We start from the raw sequence: 20,223 nt of genomic DNA, 5'->3' as shown, positions 1-20,223 counted from the left end.
TTATCTTTATCTTCCCCGATCAATATATAAGGACAACAAACTCTACACTTTCATTATTATTCATTTATCTTTTTACTATTCAAAATATAAATTTCATTTCTATTTCAAATTCATCCCTTATTTAATGACTTTTAACAACTAATCAATCGTTGGTGGATACAAATTAGAATGAGAATAACACAAGATATTGTATATGGTCTCATAGTTCACATTCATACATAGGCTAATTTGGTATAAATAAATTATCACAAAATTTAAATACATATTTTTAATCTGCGATTATCCGATTAGAATCTTATTTAGTAATATATAATTATATTTAATATAGATTTCATTAATATATGTTTATTCATATTACTGAATTTAATTTTATTTAAAAAGTTACATAGATCACATCTAAATAATTGTATATAAATTTTATTTAATAAATTATATCCTTTTATAAAAATATTAAAAATTGATGAAATCGATCATAAAAAGTGACATGATGACAATAATTTTTAAGTATTTCTTTGATTTGGTTGTATAATAAGATAAAAAATAAATAAATATGAAAATAAATTTTAGATTAATTTTTAATATAAGATTAATTATTTATTTTTACTCTTAATAATGTTAAAATTATAAAAAACTTATAATATCTAATAATAATATGTAAATATACAGGAAATATTTTCTACACTTTACATGATTATATATAGAAGAGGGAGTATTCTTAAATAGATCTTTTTTTTTTTGAAGAAATGCTACAACCTCTGAATCATAAATGTCAATTTATTCTCTGATTTTTAAAAAAACAAAATATTAAATTAAAATAATTTTATATATTAAATCAATCTACAAAAATTCAGTGTTAGAAAGATTTTTTTGGATTATATCTTTCGGAAGATTAAACATTTCCTTTTCAAATTATACAAATCACGCCAGACAAAATTCAAAAACATATTTGTAGTTGTCTTAAAATGTTATTTATTTATAAGATACTTTTCAAGAAAAAATGTTATTTTTATGCTCATGTAACATTATAACTATTTTTCTACTATTTAAATTCTTGTTATTAATAATAATATTTAAGATTCCTTTTGGTGAAATAATTAACATTTAAATTTAATATTTATATAATAATTCAGGTCAAAGGGATATGAAAAGACTGTAGTGAATCACGTAATCCAAAAATTCATGAAAGAGGATAATCTTGGGCACGTTATCATAATAAAATATTGGTATTAGGTTATGATAAATTAATCAATGATGGATGCATGTTCGACTTGGAATCCAATTCTTATGTAGCTTTCCATCTCATATTCATATTAAATAAGAGTTCTTCCACTCACGTTGCTTCCCTTTTTTAACTAAACTTCAGTGATTAATCAATCCACACATATATATAGTAAAAGAGATATAAAAAAGTATAATTTTTTTTATTTTAGTGAATTATTATATCTCTAAAAATAATTTCATATTTCACAAATAACTATTTACGACCTCTTTCAAATTATTATTTTTAATATTTTTAATTTTTAAAATTGAAGACATATAGAGTACTTTTTTCTACTAATATAATATAATAGTGACATTGCGAATTTTTTACAGAAATATAATTTAAAAAAAAAATACTCAAAAAGAACTTGTTATACATTATTTACAAAAGTAGCATAATTCACTGTTCAAGCTCAAAATTCGGTTCTCCAGTAGGAAATCAAATTCTGAATTTCTTCGTCGCTAACGTTCCTGGAAACTAAATTCTGAGCTTGAACGGTAAATTGTGCTTATAAATAATGTGTAACATGTTCTCTTTGAATACTTTTTTAAAAAAAAATTATATTTGTGTAAAAAATTTGACATTGTGCATCTCTCTCGTATTTTTAGGGAAGATAACCATGTTGTGATACTTTAATAAAGCATACTCTTAAATCTGGGATTAATAATAGAATTCATGATGTTGTTACTTATATTATTTTATTATTTTGCTAGCGCGTGTTTCTTCCATGATTTTTAATTAAATTTGTAATTATTCCTTTGATCAATAAAAAACAATTTCCAATGGATGTCCTTTGAATATTTTTTTGCGGAAAAAACCACTCAGACACGACACTTATAATATGTTTTATTTATAGATGTAACTTATTCTAATTAGGGGTGTGTAGACGGTTCGGCTATGCGGACTGGTCCGTAATTCCGTCGATTTTGCGAATAATGAACTTATTTTTTTTTAAATTTATATGATTATGTCTAATTTTTGAGTCCGGTTCGTGAAATTTATAGACTTGGCAGATGTAATCAGCGGGCTCGCGGGTTAGTCAGCAAACTTTACTAATTAATATTTTTAAATATTATGATTTTAATATTAAGTTGTGTATTTAATTTTTTAAATTATTATAATATTAAAATTATGTTTAGTTGGTAGGTATTTGTCATTTGAATTACTTTTATGACATTTTGATGCTTTTATTATTGAAAGTTTGGTACTATTATTTAAGTATTTGTAATTATTTTTATTTTAATATTTAGTATTTTAAATCATTTTAACTATTAATAAATTTTAGTATGATAAAATTTAGCTTATAAATAAAAAATATTTTTTTTCTTCTAATTTTATGTATTTTTATTTTTAAAAATTTATTTTTTTGAACGATTATTTAGGCCCGCGGACCGATCCGTTATCCGCGGATTTTGGCGAGCCGGATACGGACTTAAAAAATAAGTCCATTTATTTTACGGACCGAACTTATCCGGCCCGTATAAAACACGAGTTTTACAGACCGGGCCTTAAACGGCCGGACCAGTCCGTATACCCACCCCTAATTCTAATCAGTGTTATGATTACTTTTAAAATTTTAAATTTTAGTAGTAGAATTGATAAATACTTTTGTTAATATTATGATAAAAAAATTATTTTATTTATAAAAATAAAAGGATAAAAAATAAAGAATACAAAGTAAGACAATTTTTTTAGATTACTTAAAAGAAGAAAATAAAAAGTTAAACAATTTCTTTTTGGATTGCATAAAAAGGGAAAAAAATTATGAATCTATTTGGCAAATATTTTAATATTTTTTTAACTTCTTTATTTTATCTAAATTATACTTTTGGTCTTCTATTTTTGTCAATCCATAATTTAAAATTTTTATTTTAAAATAAAGATATTTAATCTTTCAAATTTTAAAAGTACCAAATTTTAATCTTTTTTATCAAATTGATATTTATTAATTATTAAATTTAACATTTACTTATATTTAAGTAATATGACATTTAGTAGCATGATTTTTTTATATTAAATAATTTATGCAAATAAAATTTATTAATATAAAATAAATAACAATTATTTTAAGAGAATGGATGTGTAAATTTTAGTTAATTGTTTTAACTATTGGATTAAGAGAGAAGTTAAGTTTTAAGATGGGAGTTAGGTTAGTTTTCATCATATGCTCTTATAATTTCTTTTCTTGTACATTTGCACTCTGAAGAATTGGGAGAATTAGAAGTCGTAGGAGATCACTCCAAATGTCCATATCCTTCGATTAGTGTTCCCCAAGATAAGGGGATGAATAATCTTGCTTTAGGCATGTGATAACTATTTGGTAATGAGATTGACCCTCCAATCTCTTATTTATTATATGAAAAAGGAAATCCCAACTTGTAACTTGTGTTGTATTTATGTTGATTCTTCAATGCTCTATGGAGTGTATTGAACATGTGTATGGTTAATTTTGTTTAGCACTAGTACAAAAAGGGTAATTTATGTCGATTATTTTAAGCTTTTTATGTCAGAAAAAGGTCTGACGTTAATACAGGAGACGTAAATTTACGTTGGACATTCACAAGAGCCGACGTAAAAAAGTTAGAAACAACAAAAAACATAACGCGTACAAGCAGAACGGGCCGTTCTCCAAGTAGAACGAGACGTTCTCCAAGTAGAATGGGACGTTCTCCAAGCAGAATACAGGCCGTTCTGATTGGAGAATGCCCCATTCTGCTTGGAGAACGACTCGTTCTGCTTGGAGAACGAGACGTTCTGCTTGCAGATCCACCCACACGCGAAGCATTTTCTACCTGTATTAACTAATATATTAACAAACGATGATCCACTCAAACGCGAAGAAGAGGATAATATTAACTAATATATTAATAGATCAATACATACATTTATTTTCAACATATTAGCTAATATATTAAGAAAGGATTTTCCAAACTAACCTCAAACGCGAGCCTAATGCAATCGGTCAAAAACTCAAGAATTACCCAAACGCGCAAACATACACTCAGATGCAATACACTCTAACGAAATCTTAACTCAGAAAACTCGAATGACACATACACTCAAAACTCTTATTTAAATATTGACACGCATGCGAATACAAAATTTGTAGATATTTTACGTCGGACGACGTAAAAAAGTTAGATTTAATTACAAAATGCCACCACGTTTCTTTAACGTCGGATTTTTCTTTGACTAACAAGAATATAGTGATGTAAATTACCCTCTTTTCCTACTTGTGTACTAAACTAATCTTGTGAATCTTTCATTACTCATGGATTCTTATGGAATCCTTATAAAAATACATTTTGGATTATTATATTAAATGTTATGAGTATATAATTATGTGTAAATTATCTCTTTTAGTAATTTAACTTTACCTTTTTAGAGTGTTTAACAGATTGGAATTTCGACTTGAAAATGTGAACATGTAATGTGAAAATCTAATAAAAATATGTATTTTTTTTTTATAAAAGAAACGCTACAGCCTCCGAATCATAAATGTCAGTTTATTCTCTGATATTTAAAAAAACAATAATATTAAATTAAAAAAATTATATATTAAATCAATCTACAAAAATTCAGTGTTGGAAAGATTTTTTTTGGATTATATCTTTCGGAAGATTAAACATTTTCCTTTTCAAATTATACAAATCACGCCACACAAAATTCAAAAACATATTTGTAGTTGTCTTAAAATGTTATTTATTTATAAGATACTTTTCAAAAAAAATGTTATTTTTATGCTCATGTAACATTATAACTGTTTTTTTATATTTAAATTATTGTTATTATAATAATAATATTTAAGATTCTTTTTGGTGAAATAACATTTAAATTTACTATTTATATAGTAATTCAGGTCAAAGGGATATGAAAACACTGTACTGAATCACGTGATCCAAAAATTCATGAAAGAGGATAATCTTGGGCACCTTATCATAATAAAATATTGGTATTAGGTTATGATATATTAAGCCATGATGATGCATGTTCGTCTTAGAATCCATTTCTTATGCAGATTTCCGTCTCATATTCATATTAAATAAGACTTCTTCCACTCACACGTTGCTTCCCTTTTTTAACACACACACTCACACATTTTGCCATCGGTAATTGCCTCGGAAAATTACCCACTACTTGAGATCTGATAGTAACTATTTCATATAAGCAATTTATCGATAAGATATATCCGTTAGTAATCTATCAAAAATTTGATATTTTTCATGGATTTATTGGTTTCTGTAATTAATATCAATTTTTCTTATAGTACTTTAGTGGTTCAAGGAGACTTTCATATGTTAAATAAAAAAAAAAAACTTTTTTAAAGAAAAACTAATTGAATAAAAAAACACGAAGGATCAATTTTTGGAGTTTACATATTGTTTCTTTTTAGTTCATTTTTAAATTCAGTCAAACTTCTGATTGAAAATAAAAGGTGTAGTTGAATTAATTTAAGTGTCTATTCATGCTAATACACAAAAATTATTTTATATAAATAAATTAAAATAACAACATGGAAGAACAACATTACAAACAAATATGGATCGATCCTCTAGAGTTTGGAATCCTACTACACCATGCACTTATAATCGAACGTTACATCATATTGAAAAGAAAAGAAAAAAACTATATATGTTTTATTTCAGGGAAAATTAAAATAAATATTTCTAAGGGTTTAGACCTTTGCAAGCAAAATTTCAACTACACAGAATCTAGACCCTGAAAATTAACATTACAATGAAATATCAGAAGAAATGTGGTTTATTATAAGCGACTAATGTTCTTCTTAAACAAGCTTCCCATGGCCATTGCCTTCTCCCTCAGAACATACTTCTGCGTCTTCCCAGTTGAAGTCTTTGGCAGATCATGAAACACCACAGTTCGAGGAGCCATAAACCGAGGCAAACGTTTCTTACAAAACCGTATAATCTCTTCCGATGTAGCACTGCACCCTTCCTTGAGCTTCACAAATGCACAAGGTGTCTCTCCCCAGTAATCATCAGGTCTCGCAACAACAGCAACTTCATAAACTGCAGGATGACTGAAAATCACTGCTTCAAGCTCAATGGAGCTAATAATTTCACCCCCTGAGATTATAATATCCTTTGACCTATCCCTGAGTTCTATGTACCCATCAGGGTGCTTCACTCCCAAGTCACCACTCCGATACCATCCACCGCTAAATGCATTTTCTGTTGCCTTCAAGTTCTTCAGATATCCACACATCACAGTGTTGCCTCTGCACATCACCTCACCGATGCTTCTTCCATCCGCTGGAACACTCTTCATTGTGCGAGGATCCTTAACGTCCAGTTCTTCCATTCCAACGTGGAGCATTCCCTGACGTGTCTTCAGTTTTGCCCTTTGATCTCGTGACAGATTGTCCCATTCTGGTTTCCATAAGTTAACTGCTGCTGGACCATACACTTCTGTGCAACCGTATGCATGAGTCACATCAAACCCTAGCTCTTCCATCCTGATTATCACGTCCGGCGGGGGCGGTGCCCCGCCAGTCATCACCGCCACCTTTCCCGGAAGCGGCTTCCGGACTTCAGGTGGTGAATTGATTATCATGTTTAGGATTGTTGGTGCACCTCCCATGTGTGTTACCTATTAGAATACAAAGTCACATAAAACAAGAGAATGAACGTGAACACATGCAAAATCTATATAGACATATGATAAAAGTAAATTTATGAGAGATAATGAAAATATCACTCTAATGTGAAGACCTATGTGGATTCTTGGTATACATGAGATATAATACTCTTGTTGAAAAGTATATTTCTACAATCATTCCATGGTTACCTTGTGCTTAAAAATATTGTGAAATATTCTTTCAGCAGTTACATTTCTTAGGCAGATATTTGTGCCACCTTGAGCAGCCATACTCCAAGGGATGCACCACCCGTTGCAATGAAACATGGGAACGCACCATAAGTAAACCGAGGTGGTTCTCATTTCGTTAAGAAGTATTGAAACCAAAGCATTGAGATAAGCACCTCTATGGCTGTAGATTACTCCCTTGGGGTTTGCTGTAGTTCCGGAAGTGTAACTGATTGAGATTGTTTCACACTCATCTTTTGGCCTCCTCACCTCGAATTCAAGGCTCCCTTTAGCTATGAGATCCTCGTATATCAAGGTTCCTTTAGCGGTGAGAGGTGATGGGTGTCCACACTCCAAAATTGAGACCACAAGGGGAAGCTTGGTGGTGGTTTTGGAAAGGATTTCAAGTGCTCCTCGAGCAAGATCAAGATGTTGATGATCAACGAAAAGAAGCTTGGCCTCAGACTGTTTTAGCAACGTTGAAATCATTGCAGAATCGTAACGCGTATTCAGCATGCAGATAACAGCACCTGCCATGGGAATCGCAAAGTGTAGCTCATACGAAGCTGGAACATTTGGAGCCAATACAGCAACCTGCTCATAAGCACAAATATCACAATATTATTGTATTAATATTTAATACTATGTATTATTTCTCAAAATTATAAACATACAATCACTTTTCTTTCATGACTATATTACTTGTATCGCTGAAAATCAATAAATAAAAAAAAAAACAAAGAGAAAGAAGGAAAGATGCACAAACCACGTCACGGGGAGAAACACCGAGTTGAGAAATGGAAGAGGCAAGTTTGATGCAGCGTTGGTGTGTCTGTGACCATGTGTAGGAAACATCACCGAAGACCACAGAAAGCTTGTCACTGTAAACGACGGCGGCGCGGTCCAAGAAGCTGATCGGAGTAAGAGGAACGTAGTTGGCAGAGCAGCGGATACTTCCCTCCATCGATCTACAATCTTCACCTTTGTGCTTTGCTGAAACTGTAAACTCTGAAAGGATGTGCATGCGCATGAATGTGAATGATTGATAGCAAGGACGTGTTGGTATATATAAGAATGATGCTAAGTGCTAACTAATACTAAAGTATTAGCAGTTATCAATGCATGGTCAACTTTCAGCTTCATGTCCTTCATTTTTATTCGCCAGTCAATCCATATAATTTCTGTTAATTAAATATTTTGACTACTTTTGTATGAATCTATACATATTATATGAATCACAATTAAATATTATAATATTCAACACAAAAAATAATTAAAGATGTTATTTATGAATTTTATAAAAGATATAGCTTTACATTAAAATAATTAGTAGCTTTATAACATTTCTTAAATAACTTGTATATTTTTTCACAATATACAGTATTATTTGTAAGTTTTATAATTAAAAATATTAATTTTAATTTATTTGATTTAATTTTAAAATATTTTATTTTAATTATGTATATTACACATTTCAGCCTTTTCCAATTTTTTACTAATATTTTTTTTCCTTTATAATGTTTGATCTTGAAATTTTACTTAAAAAATTTAAATTTAATTTTACTCGAATATTTATAATTAATAGGGGTTTAAGTAGATTGGGTTGGATGGATTTTGATGGATTCATTATTCGATATGATTAAAATTTAACTAATAAGGTTAAATTATATTTGTGCAATTTTTTAAAACTCAACACAGCTCGATTATGAACAAATTGAATTGGGGTGAGTCAATCGAACAACATAGTTAAATTTATTTATATTTTATAAAAATTCAATTAAATATTTTTTAATGAATGTAAATCGTTTGATATCTTGTTACAAATAAAATGTTATCGACACATAAATAAATTTTAAAATAAATTTGTTGATTTATTACAATATTATCTACTTGAACAATTAACATTAATATTAAATAAAATTTAAAATAAATATATGATATTATTACAATATACTATGAATAAATAAAAAAATATAAACTCATTATTAAGCAAGAATGACAAAGAATATATAACTGGATCGAGTTAGGCCTAATCCAAATGTCAAAAAAGTTGATCCAAACTTATTAAGTCATAATCTATATAATATTTCAAAAATTTAATAATGATTAGTAATTATTAAGATATTTTTATCCAAATTTTTCTTTTCATTTTGATATATTGGTTTTCATATATTTGTATTTTTAATTATTTTAAATAGCAATTTACTTTATAATATTAGAAAAATATAATAATATTTAGTAATTATTAATTATGATATTTAATAAATATAATATATTTTTACGTATAAAATATTGATTAGGATATTTAATAAATGTAATATATTTTTTCAGTTGTTATCTTATCATGAATTTATGATGTTAGAGAAATTTATTATTTTTATAATAACTACTTAAGAATTTTATCAAATTAGTCAACAATCCAATCTTTTTTTAATTACATTGAGGATGAATGCTTATTGAACTTTTTACTTAAATTTAAAAATGTAAAATATGTTTTAATGCATTAATAATTTTTTTTATTATTTAAAAGAATTAGTGGATAAATATATTTTAAAAATGAAAAATAGAAATATAATATACAAATGTATACAGTAATTTATTTATTAATTTTTATCCTTTAATTAATACATTGTATGTAGCCATATTTGTTAATTTTTCTATATATATTATATTTAATGATATATTATTTAAAAATTATAAGTATTAAAATTAGTTCATTTAAGTATATTTTTGAATGAAAATAATAAATAAATAATATTTAATAAATACAGTAGTTAAATATATAATCATGATTGAATTTGACTATACAATGCACCATATTCAACAAACAATGACTTGCAACAACAATATTAACAAGTAACATATTTGTTACATTATATATATATATATAAAGAGGGTTCAAACGACATCGGTATAACTTTTACTAAGTGTTACACCGCTTAATAACTTTATATTAAATGTGAATTTTGAAAATCCAACCGTTAGATTGAAAGTTCATATCTCTTAGATCATATATGTCAAATTTTATATTAATGTAAGATGATTTGATACTTCATTCTCACAAATAAATTTATATTAATCATGTAATAAGGATATAAACAATTTTCGGAAGTTCTAGATGAATGAAAAAATAAATTTATACAAACTTGTAATCTTTGTTCAGTACCCATCCTTAAACCCATCTGTTGCAACAGCAGGTGTCTACGTAATGGTAACAAAATATATCCTGCAAGAATAGATTCCTCAAGCCGTAACACTTTTAATTTCTAGTCTCTGCCTTCCTAAGTTGGCATAGCAGTAATTTCTTTATCGTAGAAATGCTCCATGAAAATTTTCAAGGGGATCTGGAATATGTCATCCAAATGACATCAATCTCCATGTTTGATAAGCAATCGAAAAGTTGGATTTACACTGATAGTTATAAAAGCGCCATCAGGAGATTTATTAACATCTTCCAGAGGATTATAAGGAATTAAGAACAGTGAAACCAACAACCATTGTTAACTTGGTAATAGTTTCACTCCATAACTAGAGCACCCTTTTGTAGAAATTCTCAAGTTTCTGCAGAGGATTAAGAACAGTGAAACTAACCATAATTAACTTGGTGATAGTTTCACTCCATAACAAGAGCTCCCTTTTGTAGAATTTCTCAAGATTCTGCAGAGGTGGTTAGATTTCAACGACCATCATAACAAGACATTATTTCTCGAGTTTATTGGCAAATGCCAACCAAGATAAAAGATTATTGTTCGTTTTCCAGAATGATTTGCATATCATTCTTGCACTCACTTCGGCTATAACCGGGATCCTTACGAACATGGTTGTCACTCATGAGATCTCTTACAACACGTGCATCATCCCATCTTCCCAAAGAAGAATACATGTTTGCAAGAAGCACATAAGAGGCAGAGTTTTGTGGGTCAATTCGATAGAGTTCATCAGCTGCTCTTTTTGCTAAGTTCAAGTTAGCATGAATACGGCATGAACTTAACACAACCTCCCATACAACTGCATCATCTTTACATGGCATGGTATCTAGAATGACTTCTACTTCATGGAATCGCCCTGCTCGGCTCAGACAATCTATGATGCAAGTATAATGATCCAACTTTGGCACCACTCCAAATTTTTGCAGCATGGCATTGAATATTTCAAGTCCTTCATCAACCAAAGATGAGTGGCTACAAGCAGTTAAAACAGCAACAAAGGTAATATCATCAGGTTTCTCACCACATGAAATCATGTCATTGTAAAGGCATAGAGCCTCGTGACCATCTCCATTCTGTGCATAACCATGTATCATTTCGTTCCATGTAACAGTATTTTTACCGGGCATCATATCAAAAAACCATCTGGCCCCGTGTATATCCCCACATTTACAATACATTTCTATAAGAGAACTTCCCACAAATATGTCATCTAGAAAACCATCTTTTATGATCTGAGCATGAAACTGTTGACCTTGAGATAAGGAAGAAAGTTTTGCACAAGAGCTCACTACGGTAGCAAAAGAAAACTCAGAGGGAAAGAAGCCAAGTTGACGCATCTGTTTGAAGAAAGACAAGGCATCTGGTTCAAGAGCATTGATTGAGAATCCTGCTAACATTGAGTTCCAACACACAACATCCAGTTCAGGCAGTTTACTGAACACATGCTTAGACAACTCCATTTTCCCACATTTCGAGTACACATTAATAAGGCTACTAGCAACATAGACATCATCATAAAATCCAAACTTCTGAGATGCTGCATGAACCTCCTTTCCAGCCCCAAGAAGCCCCAATTCAGCACATGAACTGAGAATAATGGCCAAAGTAGTCCGGTCAGGATGTTGGCATTGAAACTGCATTTTTCTAAACAGTTCAACTGCCTCTCTGTGATCACCATTCTGATTATATCCTGAGAGTATAGCATTCCACGAAGTCAAACTTGGGCATGACATGCAGTCAAATATTTGACGCCCGGTTCCAACATCCCCAGACTTAACACACGCTGTCAGCATGTTAATATAAGTAACATCATCAGGCTCATATCCATCACTCTGCATTCTCCGAAGATACTCTGCAGCCTTCTCACTGTTGCATCTGTTCCCATACCCAGCTATCATTATATTCCAAGAAACAACACTGCGCTGATTCATATTAACAAAAACCTTCTCAGCAATATCCATGTCCCCAATCTTGGCATACATATCAAGCAATGAGTTACTCAAATGGAGGTCTCCCTCAAACCCCAATTTAACTGATAGTGCGTGCATTTGTTTTCCTTGAGCATTGTGACAAAGACCAACATCCCTTTCCCCTTTTGCACAAACACCCAATACGCTGGACAAGGAGACAGAATCAACACGAATCCCTTTTCTCAACATGATCCGAAACAATTCTAAAGCTTCCTTGACTTGATTACTCTGTGCTAATCCGCCCATCATGGTAGTAAAAGTAACCTCATTAGGCTGAGGAATGTCCCCAAAAACACGAAGTGCATCCACATTTAGCCCGCACTTAGAATACATGCACAAAAGAGCATTAACGACGTAGATATTACTTTCAAGACCAAATTTGACCACAACCCCATGATATCTCCTGCCACAGTCTGCATCCAACAAAGCAGCACAAGCACTAAAAAGGGTAGCGAATGTTATATGGGAGGGTTTAAGTTGAACTCCATGTTCCAGCATCATTGAATCGTAGGTATCCAATGCTTGGCGTTGATAGCCACACCGTACCATGGTGGTGATCATGGTGTTCAATGAGACGGTGTTCCTTTCAGGCATTTGCAGAAAGAGACGGCACGCGTGTTGCAAATCGGGGATTTTGCAATAGGAGGCCAAGATGGCGTTCCAGGAAAAAATGTTTTTGTGAGGTATTGCGTCGAACACGTGGCGTGCAGAGGCAATGTGGTTGCATTGGGAATAGAGTTGGATGAAGTGGTTGGAGAGGAAGGTGTCGGAGAAAAGGTGGAGACGGAAGAGTCGAGCGTGGAGAACTTTGGCAGATGAATGAGCTTTGTTGGTGATGCAGAGTTGCACTAGATTTGCCAAATTCAAAGTCTTTATTTTTTCCATGAAAACAATGCCACGTCGGAACAGATATTTCTGGGTGCCGCAGGAAATCTATGATCTTGCTCTTCCTTCTTTCGCTGTCAGCGTCCACAATACAACAAAGCCTTCAACGGAAATAGATCCCCTAATCTTATGGAAGGAAAGTTAGGGTAACTTAAGACGTTTAAACCGATGAATTTGTAATAATAGATCAGATTATGACACGTATACATTTAAATCAAAATATATTTTGTACACGTGTCACAATGTGATTTATTTTTATAAATTTAACGGTTGAAATGAATTAAGTTACCATAACTTTTATATCTCCAAATCAGAGAATCCGGATCCGCCTTCAACTTATTTGAAGGTTGTTACTACTGTTTCATCTATCTATTTATTAAAAAAAATTAATCCTTTAAACAAATATATAAGATTAATTTTAATAACATACTCTTTAATATATTTCTATTAATATATTCATTTTTATTGGTAAATTTTATACAAAGCTACAAAATTGTGAAAGATAGTTATTAAATAAGGTGTAAAGTTACCAATTTTTGTATTTTCTAGTAAATTTCAATTAATTAATGAAAGTGTATTTGAATGAGTGAGTTAGAAAAAAATGGACCTCTTCTTTTTTTTTTTTTTCTCTCTCTCTCTCCATTTCTTTCAGTTTTTAAATTTTTTGAAAAAATCAATAAAATGAAGTTGAAGTTGATGGAATTGATGCATACTTTAAGAAATGTGACATATATACTTTTAAAATTTTAGTAATAGAAGAAATGGAAAAGATTTCTACTCATATTAAAAAGTATGTTGTACCATTATGTAGGCTTTGCTATTATTATTATTAAGGTCATGTTACAAAATAAATTTTCAAGTTAGGTTTAGCATTTAAAAAAAAAACTTAAAATAACCTATATTCAATAAACATATCAAGCTTAAAACCTTAAATTTAACAGTCAAGCCGAGGTCAAGCTCATCCTGATTATTCAATAATTAAAACGAAATATATTTATAATGTTTAAAAGAAAAATAAATATTACCGATATGAATCATTTGTGCGAAATTTTTTTAATTTAATCATATTTATCTCGAACAAAATATATTATATCTAATAGAAAAATATATGTATCCAAAAAATATAAATGAATATAATTTTTATAGAAAATGAAAACTTAAAAATATCACAATTTTAAGATAAAAATATATTTAAGTCTTATTGAAAATTTATAACTGGCATTATGACACAGTAATAGTTGTGCTTTTATGATGAATATTAAAAGAGTTTATACAATATTGTCGGTACATAGTTTAATTATTTAAAAATTAAAAGAGGTTGATGTGACTCTTGTGAGTCTTGTCTGATTTCTGATTTCTAATAAAAATTTTTAGAAAATCAATAAGATAATTTGTAATAAATTAAATAATAAGGTAAAAAAATGAATACGATAATTGGTAATAAATTAGATAATAGCGTAAAAATCCTCTAAAAAAAAGATAATAACGTAAAAATCATTTCAATGGATTTCATTAATGTTAATTTGATAAAAACGTTAAGTTAGTTAGTTGATTTGTAAGAATAGAGTGTTTCCAGCGAGGGAGGAAGGAAGGAAGAGTTGGTGTTTCGCAATTCTCGCACAGACACCGCAAATCTCTCATCTCTCTTTTCCTCCCTCCAACCATTTTTCCAAATCAAAACCATTATCAAATAAACCCTTTTTTCATTTTTCATTTTTCATTTTTCCATTAATGTCCCTCCTTCCCTTAACCTCCCCCTTTACACAACATAACAACAATCAAAATCATCTTTTTTTCGTTTATTTTGCTTTTGATTTCAACAAAGAAACGACAAAAATATCTCCTACGTTGTTGTGTTGTTGTGTTGTGTTGCGTCTGTCACCTTCTGTGTTAATAGCGGGAAATTAAAGGTCAAGGAATTTCAGATTTTTCCTTCATTTCTTGCCATCTACCTCCATTGAATTGAATTATCAACACTCATTCAACCCTTTGATTTGGTGTGTCCTTCTTTGATTATACTTTTTCCTGTTCACATATTCATTTAGAACGCTTGAATTTCAAAATCTTGTGCCATTTTCTGTTTTGAGTCCCCATTAAGATTCTTCACTCTGGGAATCTGGAGGGGCAAAGCATTGAATTTTGAAAGCCATATCCATTTCTTATGAATTCTTATTACGTGGGAAATAAGTCAAATAGAAACATTGCAGCATTGATTTCGCCAGTGGGTTTTCCACTGGCATGATCGTCTTTGTTCTCAATAAAGGGTGTCCAATACAAGTTTTCACGGTTAATGGCTACTTGACCATTGGAATTAGAAGGGTGGGAGCTTCTGGGTTCCCAACAAAATACGAGTGTACCCAGTTGCTTAACTTTCACATAAAAAAAAAGGTAGACATTAATTGATTGATTGAAGCAACACCAACACCAACAACCCTTTTGTAAGAATATGGGGTGCATATGCTTTAAGTCCTCAAACAATGACAAAGTTTTTGAATATGAGAAAGACAAGGAAAAGGAATGGAACAAGTATTCAGTGCAATTGGTTGCTCCTACTTTGTTTGATGATGGTAGCAGGAATGGTTCGGTGCCCCGAATGACTAAGTCATCATCACAAGTGATTAGAGGGTCTATCAAAGTGCCATCAGAAGATAAATGCAACCACTTGGAATTCACAAAAAGCCAGCTCCAGAAGTGCATCGCAATGAATTCTGGTGTAGGTGACAGAAAGCCACTAATGAATAGAATACTAAGTGTGCAACATTTTGCTGGAGAATATGTTGATGTTGGATGGCCAATGTGGTTATCTTCAGTAGCAGCAGAAGCCATCAAAGGGTGGGTGCCTCGAAGGGCAGACTCTTTTGAAAAATTTGACCAAGTTAGTTTCAAATATCACTTCTTCATGCGCACTTTTGTTTCAAATTGTTTCAACTAATTTACATTCGAGTGAATGCTGTTGTATCTGCAGATCGGACAAGGGGCTTATAGCAGTGTGCATAAAGCTCGTGACCTTGAGACTGGTAAAATTGTGGCCTTGAAGAAGGTTCGCTTTTCAAGTACAGATCCGGAAAGTGTCCGGTTCATGGCAAGGGAAATCTTTATCTTGCGTCAACTTGACCATCCTAACGTCATGAAGCTCGAAGGTATTGTCACTTCTAGAACATCCACCAGTTTGTACCTTGTTTTTGAATACATGGAGCATGACCTTGCTGGGCTAGCAACTATACATGGTGTGAAGTTCACTGAACCGCAGGTACATACATGTCATGCATGTTATTGTTAAAGCATAAAAAAGTACTTTTAAATTAGTTACTCATTTTAAACATAAGAGCTTACTAGTTATAAGTAGAAGATTGTAACTTGTTTAGCAAAAAGAGTGGTGAAATGTTGTAGCTGTATGGTGTTGAAGTATTTTTTCATTGGCTTGGCAGATAAAATGTTATATGCAACAACTGTTTCGTGGGCTTGAACACTGCCATAGTCGGGGTGTGTTGCACCGTGACATCAAGGGTTCAAATCTTCTGATAGACAGGAATGGAAATCTTAAGATTGCGGATTTTGGTCTTGCAACACTTTATGATCCTAATAAAAAGCAGGCATTGACTAGTCGTGTTGTGACTCTGTGGTATAGGGCACCTGAGCTTTTGCTAGGTGCTACGGAGTATGGAGTTGCAATTGACTTGTGGAGTGCTGGTTGCATTCTAGCGGAATTGCAAGCGGGGAAGCCTATCATGCCTGGAAGGACAGAGGTATTTTTTAAGAACCAATATATGAGTATTGTATGTTTATCAGAACTCCATTGAGAATGATTTAATGTATGCAGGTGGAACAAATGCACAAAATTTTTAAACTTTGTGGTTCTCCATCTGAAGACTATTGGCAGAGAACAAAGTTTCCCCATGCAACAAGTTTTAAGCCACAACAACCTTACAGCCGCCAAGTTTCCGAAACATTTAAAAACTTTTCTCCTACAGCATTGGCTCTTGTTGATAAGCTCCTTTCAATAGAACCAGAAGATAGAGGATCTGCAACTTCCGCACTTGAGAGTGAGGTAATTTTGGGCTGTCTTTTATCCTTTTTTTAAGCATACTTTGCAATTTGCATGGAAATTAATTATGTTATCATGCTTGATTCTAGAGAAGAACAAGACTTAGGCGTTGTTCTATTAGAACTTTGTGTTGTTATTCAATGAAAATACATTTTAACAGCTATAAGAACAACAAATGTAACAGTTCGTCAATGAAAATACAACTTGTGTAATAACTCTATAGACATGTTGTGTTTTCTAGGTGTTGTCCTTTATAAAAGTTAACTTTCCTGAAATTGCAGCTTGATTGTTGTCATCACCATACAAAGAAAAATGTGTCTTTTTTTTCATATATTCTTTTAGGCTTTTTATTTTTTTTATTTTTTTTTTTATTTTTACTGTTTTTCATATTGATTATGTTCTATTATGGTTCTGGGTATCCTACTTACCTTATTACTTCTCATGTTGGATATTTGTCAGTTCTTCACTACAAACCCATTACCTTGTGATCCCTCAAGTTTACCTAAGTTTTCACCAAGCAAGGAGTTTGATGCCAAGCGTCGAGAGAAGGAATCTTCAAGGTATTATAAGTTTTATTTCCCTAAATTTTGAAGATACTAATTGATTTATCATCGGTCTCATTTACATTTTTTTCTCTGTTATGTCTAACAAATATAACAAATTTATACCTTTCTCTTGTTAAGTAGATTTCATTGTCTAAGGGTATGTTTAAATAAATTTTCCTAGCAACATTTTTAGAAAAAAAAAAAAAAAAAAGCAGTTTCTCCATAAACTAATATTAACTTATGTACGAGTTAAAGTAAATTTTTGAAAAAGTAAATTTTTCTAAAAACATTTAAAAAAAAATAATTTCTTCATAAACTAATATTAGTTTATACACAAGTTAACGTAAATTTTTTAAAAAGTTAATATAAGATAATTTGTATAAATTCAACTAAAAAGATGTCTACAAATTAACTTATCTATAAGTTAATTTTAGTTTATAAACAAATTTATTTCATTTTATTTAATTATTTTTTTTATAGAGATCTTTACGAAGAAGTTTAGTTAAATATACTCCTAATTATTTTTGTCACATTATTCATTATTACCATTTTCCTTGGTGGAAACATGGTAAGACTAGAGATCCCTCTGAGAAAATAAGCATGAAAGTAACACCAGTCTACGTGAATACAAGGACTAAAACTATACGATGAAGATACATAGTTTGGGGGAAGCTAAGACCACGTTAAAACATTTGCATCCAATTAAAGATTTAATACACTGTTATTTTGGTACATATAATTTTGTGATTGGAAGCGCCATTTACATTCATAGAACTTTACCCTTTTTTAATCAGGAAAAAAGTGGAAGCTGTTAAAGGACGAGCACCAGCATCTGTTTATAGGGGACCAGGAGAAACCAAAGTACTAGAAACACCAGATTATAATGCACAGGGAAATATATCTATGCGGGTAAGTTTGTGGACATATGATATCCATGGTGATTATCATTTGCATTTTTGTTCAATTCTCAATCTCATGGCTACATCAACGTTGGCAGGGCAAGTCAAATACAAGAATGTCCCGTCTTAAATATCAATCCCAGGAGGATGGTGTGCGTAACGACATCAGCGATCCTAACAAAACAAGTCTACACAATGTCCACACACATTCTACTTCAATGATGACCAACAGTATAGCAATGCCATCCTTGTTAAGTAAGAAACAAGAATCTTCTAGGCTGAATCCTGAGTTCTGGACACACAAGTCTAATATGAATCATGCAGCAGCAGATTTGTCTGCCGCTTCCATTAAAAAGGAACATGGGATGGTAAAGAACAACCTTCTCTTTATTATGTCATTTCTAGTTTGCTTTAAAACTTGTTTGGATACAAGTTTGGTAGTGTTTTTTATTAATTAAAGAAAATTCTTCAATAAAAGATCTCTGAGAAGTACTCTAACTTGTATGTTGTATCCAAATATGTTCTCTTAGTCATGAAACCAACCATGTGATACGTAACATGAGATAGAATATTATCTGTTCATCAGTGTGTTTCACTTTTCTTATTAATTATGAAAATTTACAGCATATTATTGTATGTGCTGCATAAGAACTTCATAATACAACAATTTGTCAACCTGAAAATAGAAGAGTGCACACACACGTTAACGTTACAACTTTTTTGCATATGGTATATATTTGTACTTGTTCCTCTTAGAACTATTTAGATTTGTTGTTACATAGGCTTTGTTTGTGATTTCAGGGCTATTTTCCGAAGAAAAGTAGGATACACTGCTCTGGGCCATTGGTGCCTCCAGGTGGCAACATTGATGACATGTTGAAAGAGCATGAGCGATTAATGCAAGATGTTTTCCGAAGTGTGAAAGCGAATCCGTAAAACCAAAGTATGAAGAGAAATTGTTTTGGAAAGGGAGTGATATGTAAAATGGTAACAACCCCACATATGTAGCATGGATGGTTAAGTATTATTCTGATGACTGGGGTTCTTTGGTGCGGACTTGTTGACAGATATTAACACAAGTTTCTGTGGAAATTGTTTCGTTCCCTGTACATTGCGTCTTTAGCGTAATCAGAACTTAATTGTTTAGTTTACAATAGTGAATGGAATGAATTAGTAGAGAAGAACAGAGTTTTATCTTCCCTAACACTTGGTTCAACTTAAATTTAAATCAGGCTAAATATTTCCAGAACTAATTTAAACTGTTAGGACATAGGCTACTTTCTCATAAAAGATTGTCAAATGCTTCTAAAATTTCTTCTTGGTACAACATTTTTGGGATAATTACACTGTTTTGCCACAATAGAAATTAGATGGTTATGTCACGTGGTTTTTCATTCTAATCATTTTTAAGTTACCCTCTTTTTTATAAGACTTAAGTGATGTAAGAAAAAAAAAACTATACATATGATGAAAATTGAGTAAAATAATAAATCTAATGAACAATTAAAAAACAAATATGACGTTTAAAAAAAATTTACACTCATTTTTTTAAATATTTTTTCAGCTTTTATTTTCGATAGTCT

General features: G+C 31.0%; 3 protein-coding genes across 3 annotated transcripts; 1 reads left to right on the top strand and 2 right to left on the bottom strand.

Annotated features, from left to right (window-relative positions):
• Positions 1-5,422: 5,422 nt before the first annotated feature.
• Positions 5,423-8,905, bottom strand: LOC109810959 (butanoate--CoA ligase AAE1-like). The gene is made up of 3 exons (XM_083066729.1): positions 7,854-8,905; positions 7,070-7,681; positions 5,423-6,871 (listed from the first exon to the last, which is right to left on the bottom strand). Exons 1-3 carry the CDS (start codon positions 8,115-8,117, stop codon positions 6,026-6,028), a joined length of 1,722 nt encoding a protein of 573 aa, XP_082922855.1. The 5' UTR covers positions 8,118-8,905; the 3' UTR covers positions 5,423-6,025.
• Positions 8,906-10,143: 1,238 nt separating this feature from the next.
• On the bottom strand, positions 10,144-13,283 carry LOC109810948 (Pentatricopeptide repeat (PPR) superfamily protein). The gene has a single exon (XM_020374563.3). It carries the CDS (start codon positions 13,149-13,151, stop codon positions 10,830-10,832), a length of 2,322 nt encoding a protein of 773 aa, XP_020230152.1. The 5' UTR covers positions 13,152-13,283; the 3' UTR covers positions 10,144-10,829.
• A 1,473-nt stretch (positions 13,284-14,756) lies between these two features.
• Positions 14,757-19,826, top strand: LOC109810894 (putative serine/threonine-protein kinase At1g54610). The gene is made up of 8 exons (XM_020374496.3): positions 14,757-16,026; positions 16,117-16,401; positions 16,580-16,897; positions 16,972-17,199; positions 17,656-17,756; positions 18,536-18,650; positions 18,739-19,008; positions 19,442-19,826. The coding sequence occupies exons 1-8, from the start codon at positions 15,598-15,600 to the stop codon at positions 19,574-19,576; spliced, it is 1,881 nt and encodes a 626-aa protein (XP_020230085.3). The 5' UTR covers positions 14,757-15,597; the 3' UTR covers positions 19,577-19,826.
• Positions 19,827-20,223: the final 397 nt, after the last annotated feature.

This window comes from Cajanus cajan, chromosome 11 (genome assembly GCF_000230855.2).
Source record: "Cajanus cajan strain Asha chromosome 11, NIPB_CcT2T_4, whole genome shotgun sequence".
NCBI lineage: Eukaryota > Viridiplantae > Streptophyta > Magnoliopsida > Fabales > Fabaceae > Cajanus > Cajanus cajan.
The sequence above is the reverse complement of the archived record's forward strand: the minus strand, read 5'-3'. Positions and strand labels throughout refer to the sequence as shown.

Bases quoted from the DNA above. Each gene is read 5' to 3' on its own strand.
- LOC109810959 (XM_083066729.1), bottom strand. From the start codon at position 8,117: ATGCGCATGCACATCCTTTCAGAGTTTACAGTTTCAGCAAAGCACAAA. The intron at 7,682-7,853 runs GTTTGTGCATCT...GCTTATGAGCAG, and splicing joins GTGTTTCTCCCCGTGACGTG to GTTGCTGTATTGGCTCCAAA. The intron at 6,872-7,069 runs GTAACCATGGAA...GTATTCTAATAG, and splicing joins ACAATATTTTTAAGCACAAG to GTAACACACATGGGAGGTGC.
- LOC109810948 (XM_020374563.3), bottom strand. From the start codon at position 13,151: ATGGAAAAAATAAAGACTTTGAATTTGGCAAATCTAGTGCAACTCTGC.
- LOC109810894 (XM_020374496.3), top strand. From the start codon at position 15,598: ATGGGGTGCATATGCTTTAAGTCCTCAAACAATGACAAAGTTTTTGAA. The intron at 16,898-16,971 runs GTATTTTTTAAG...TAATGTATGCAG, and splicing joins TCATGCCTGGAAGGACAGAG to GTGGAACAAATGCACAAAAT. The intron at 18,651-18,738 runs GTAAGTTTGTGG...CAACGTTGGCAG, and splicing joins AGGGAAATATATCTATGCGG to GGCAAGTCAAATACAAGAAT.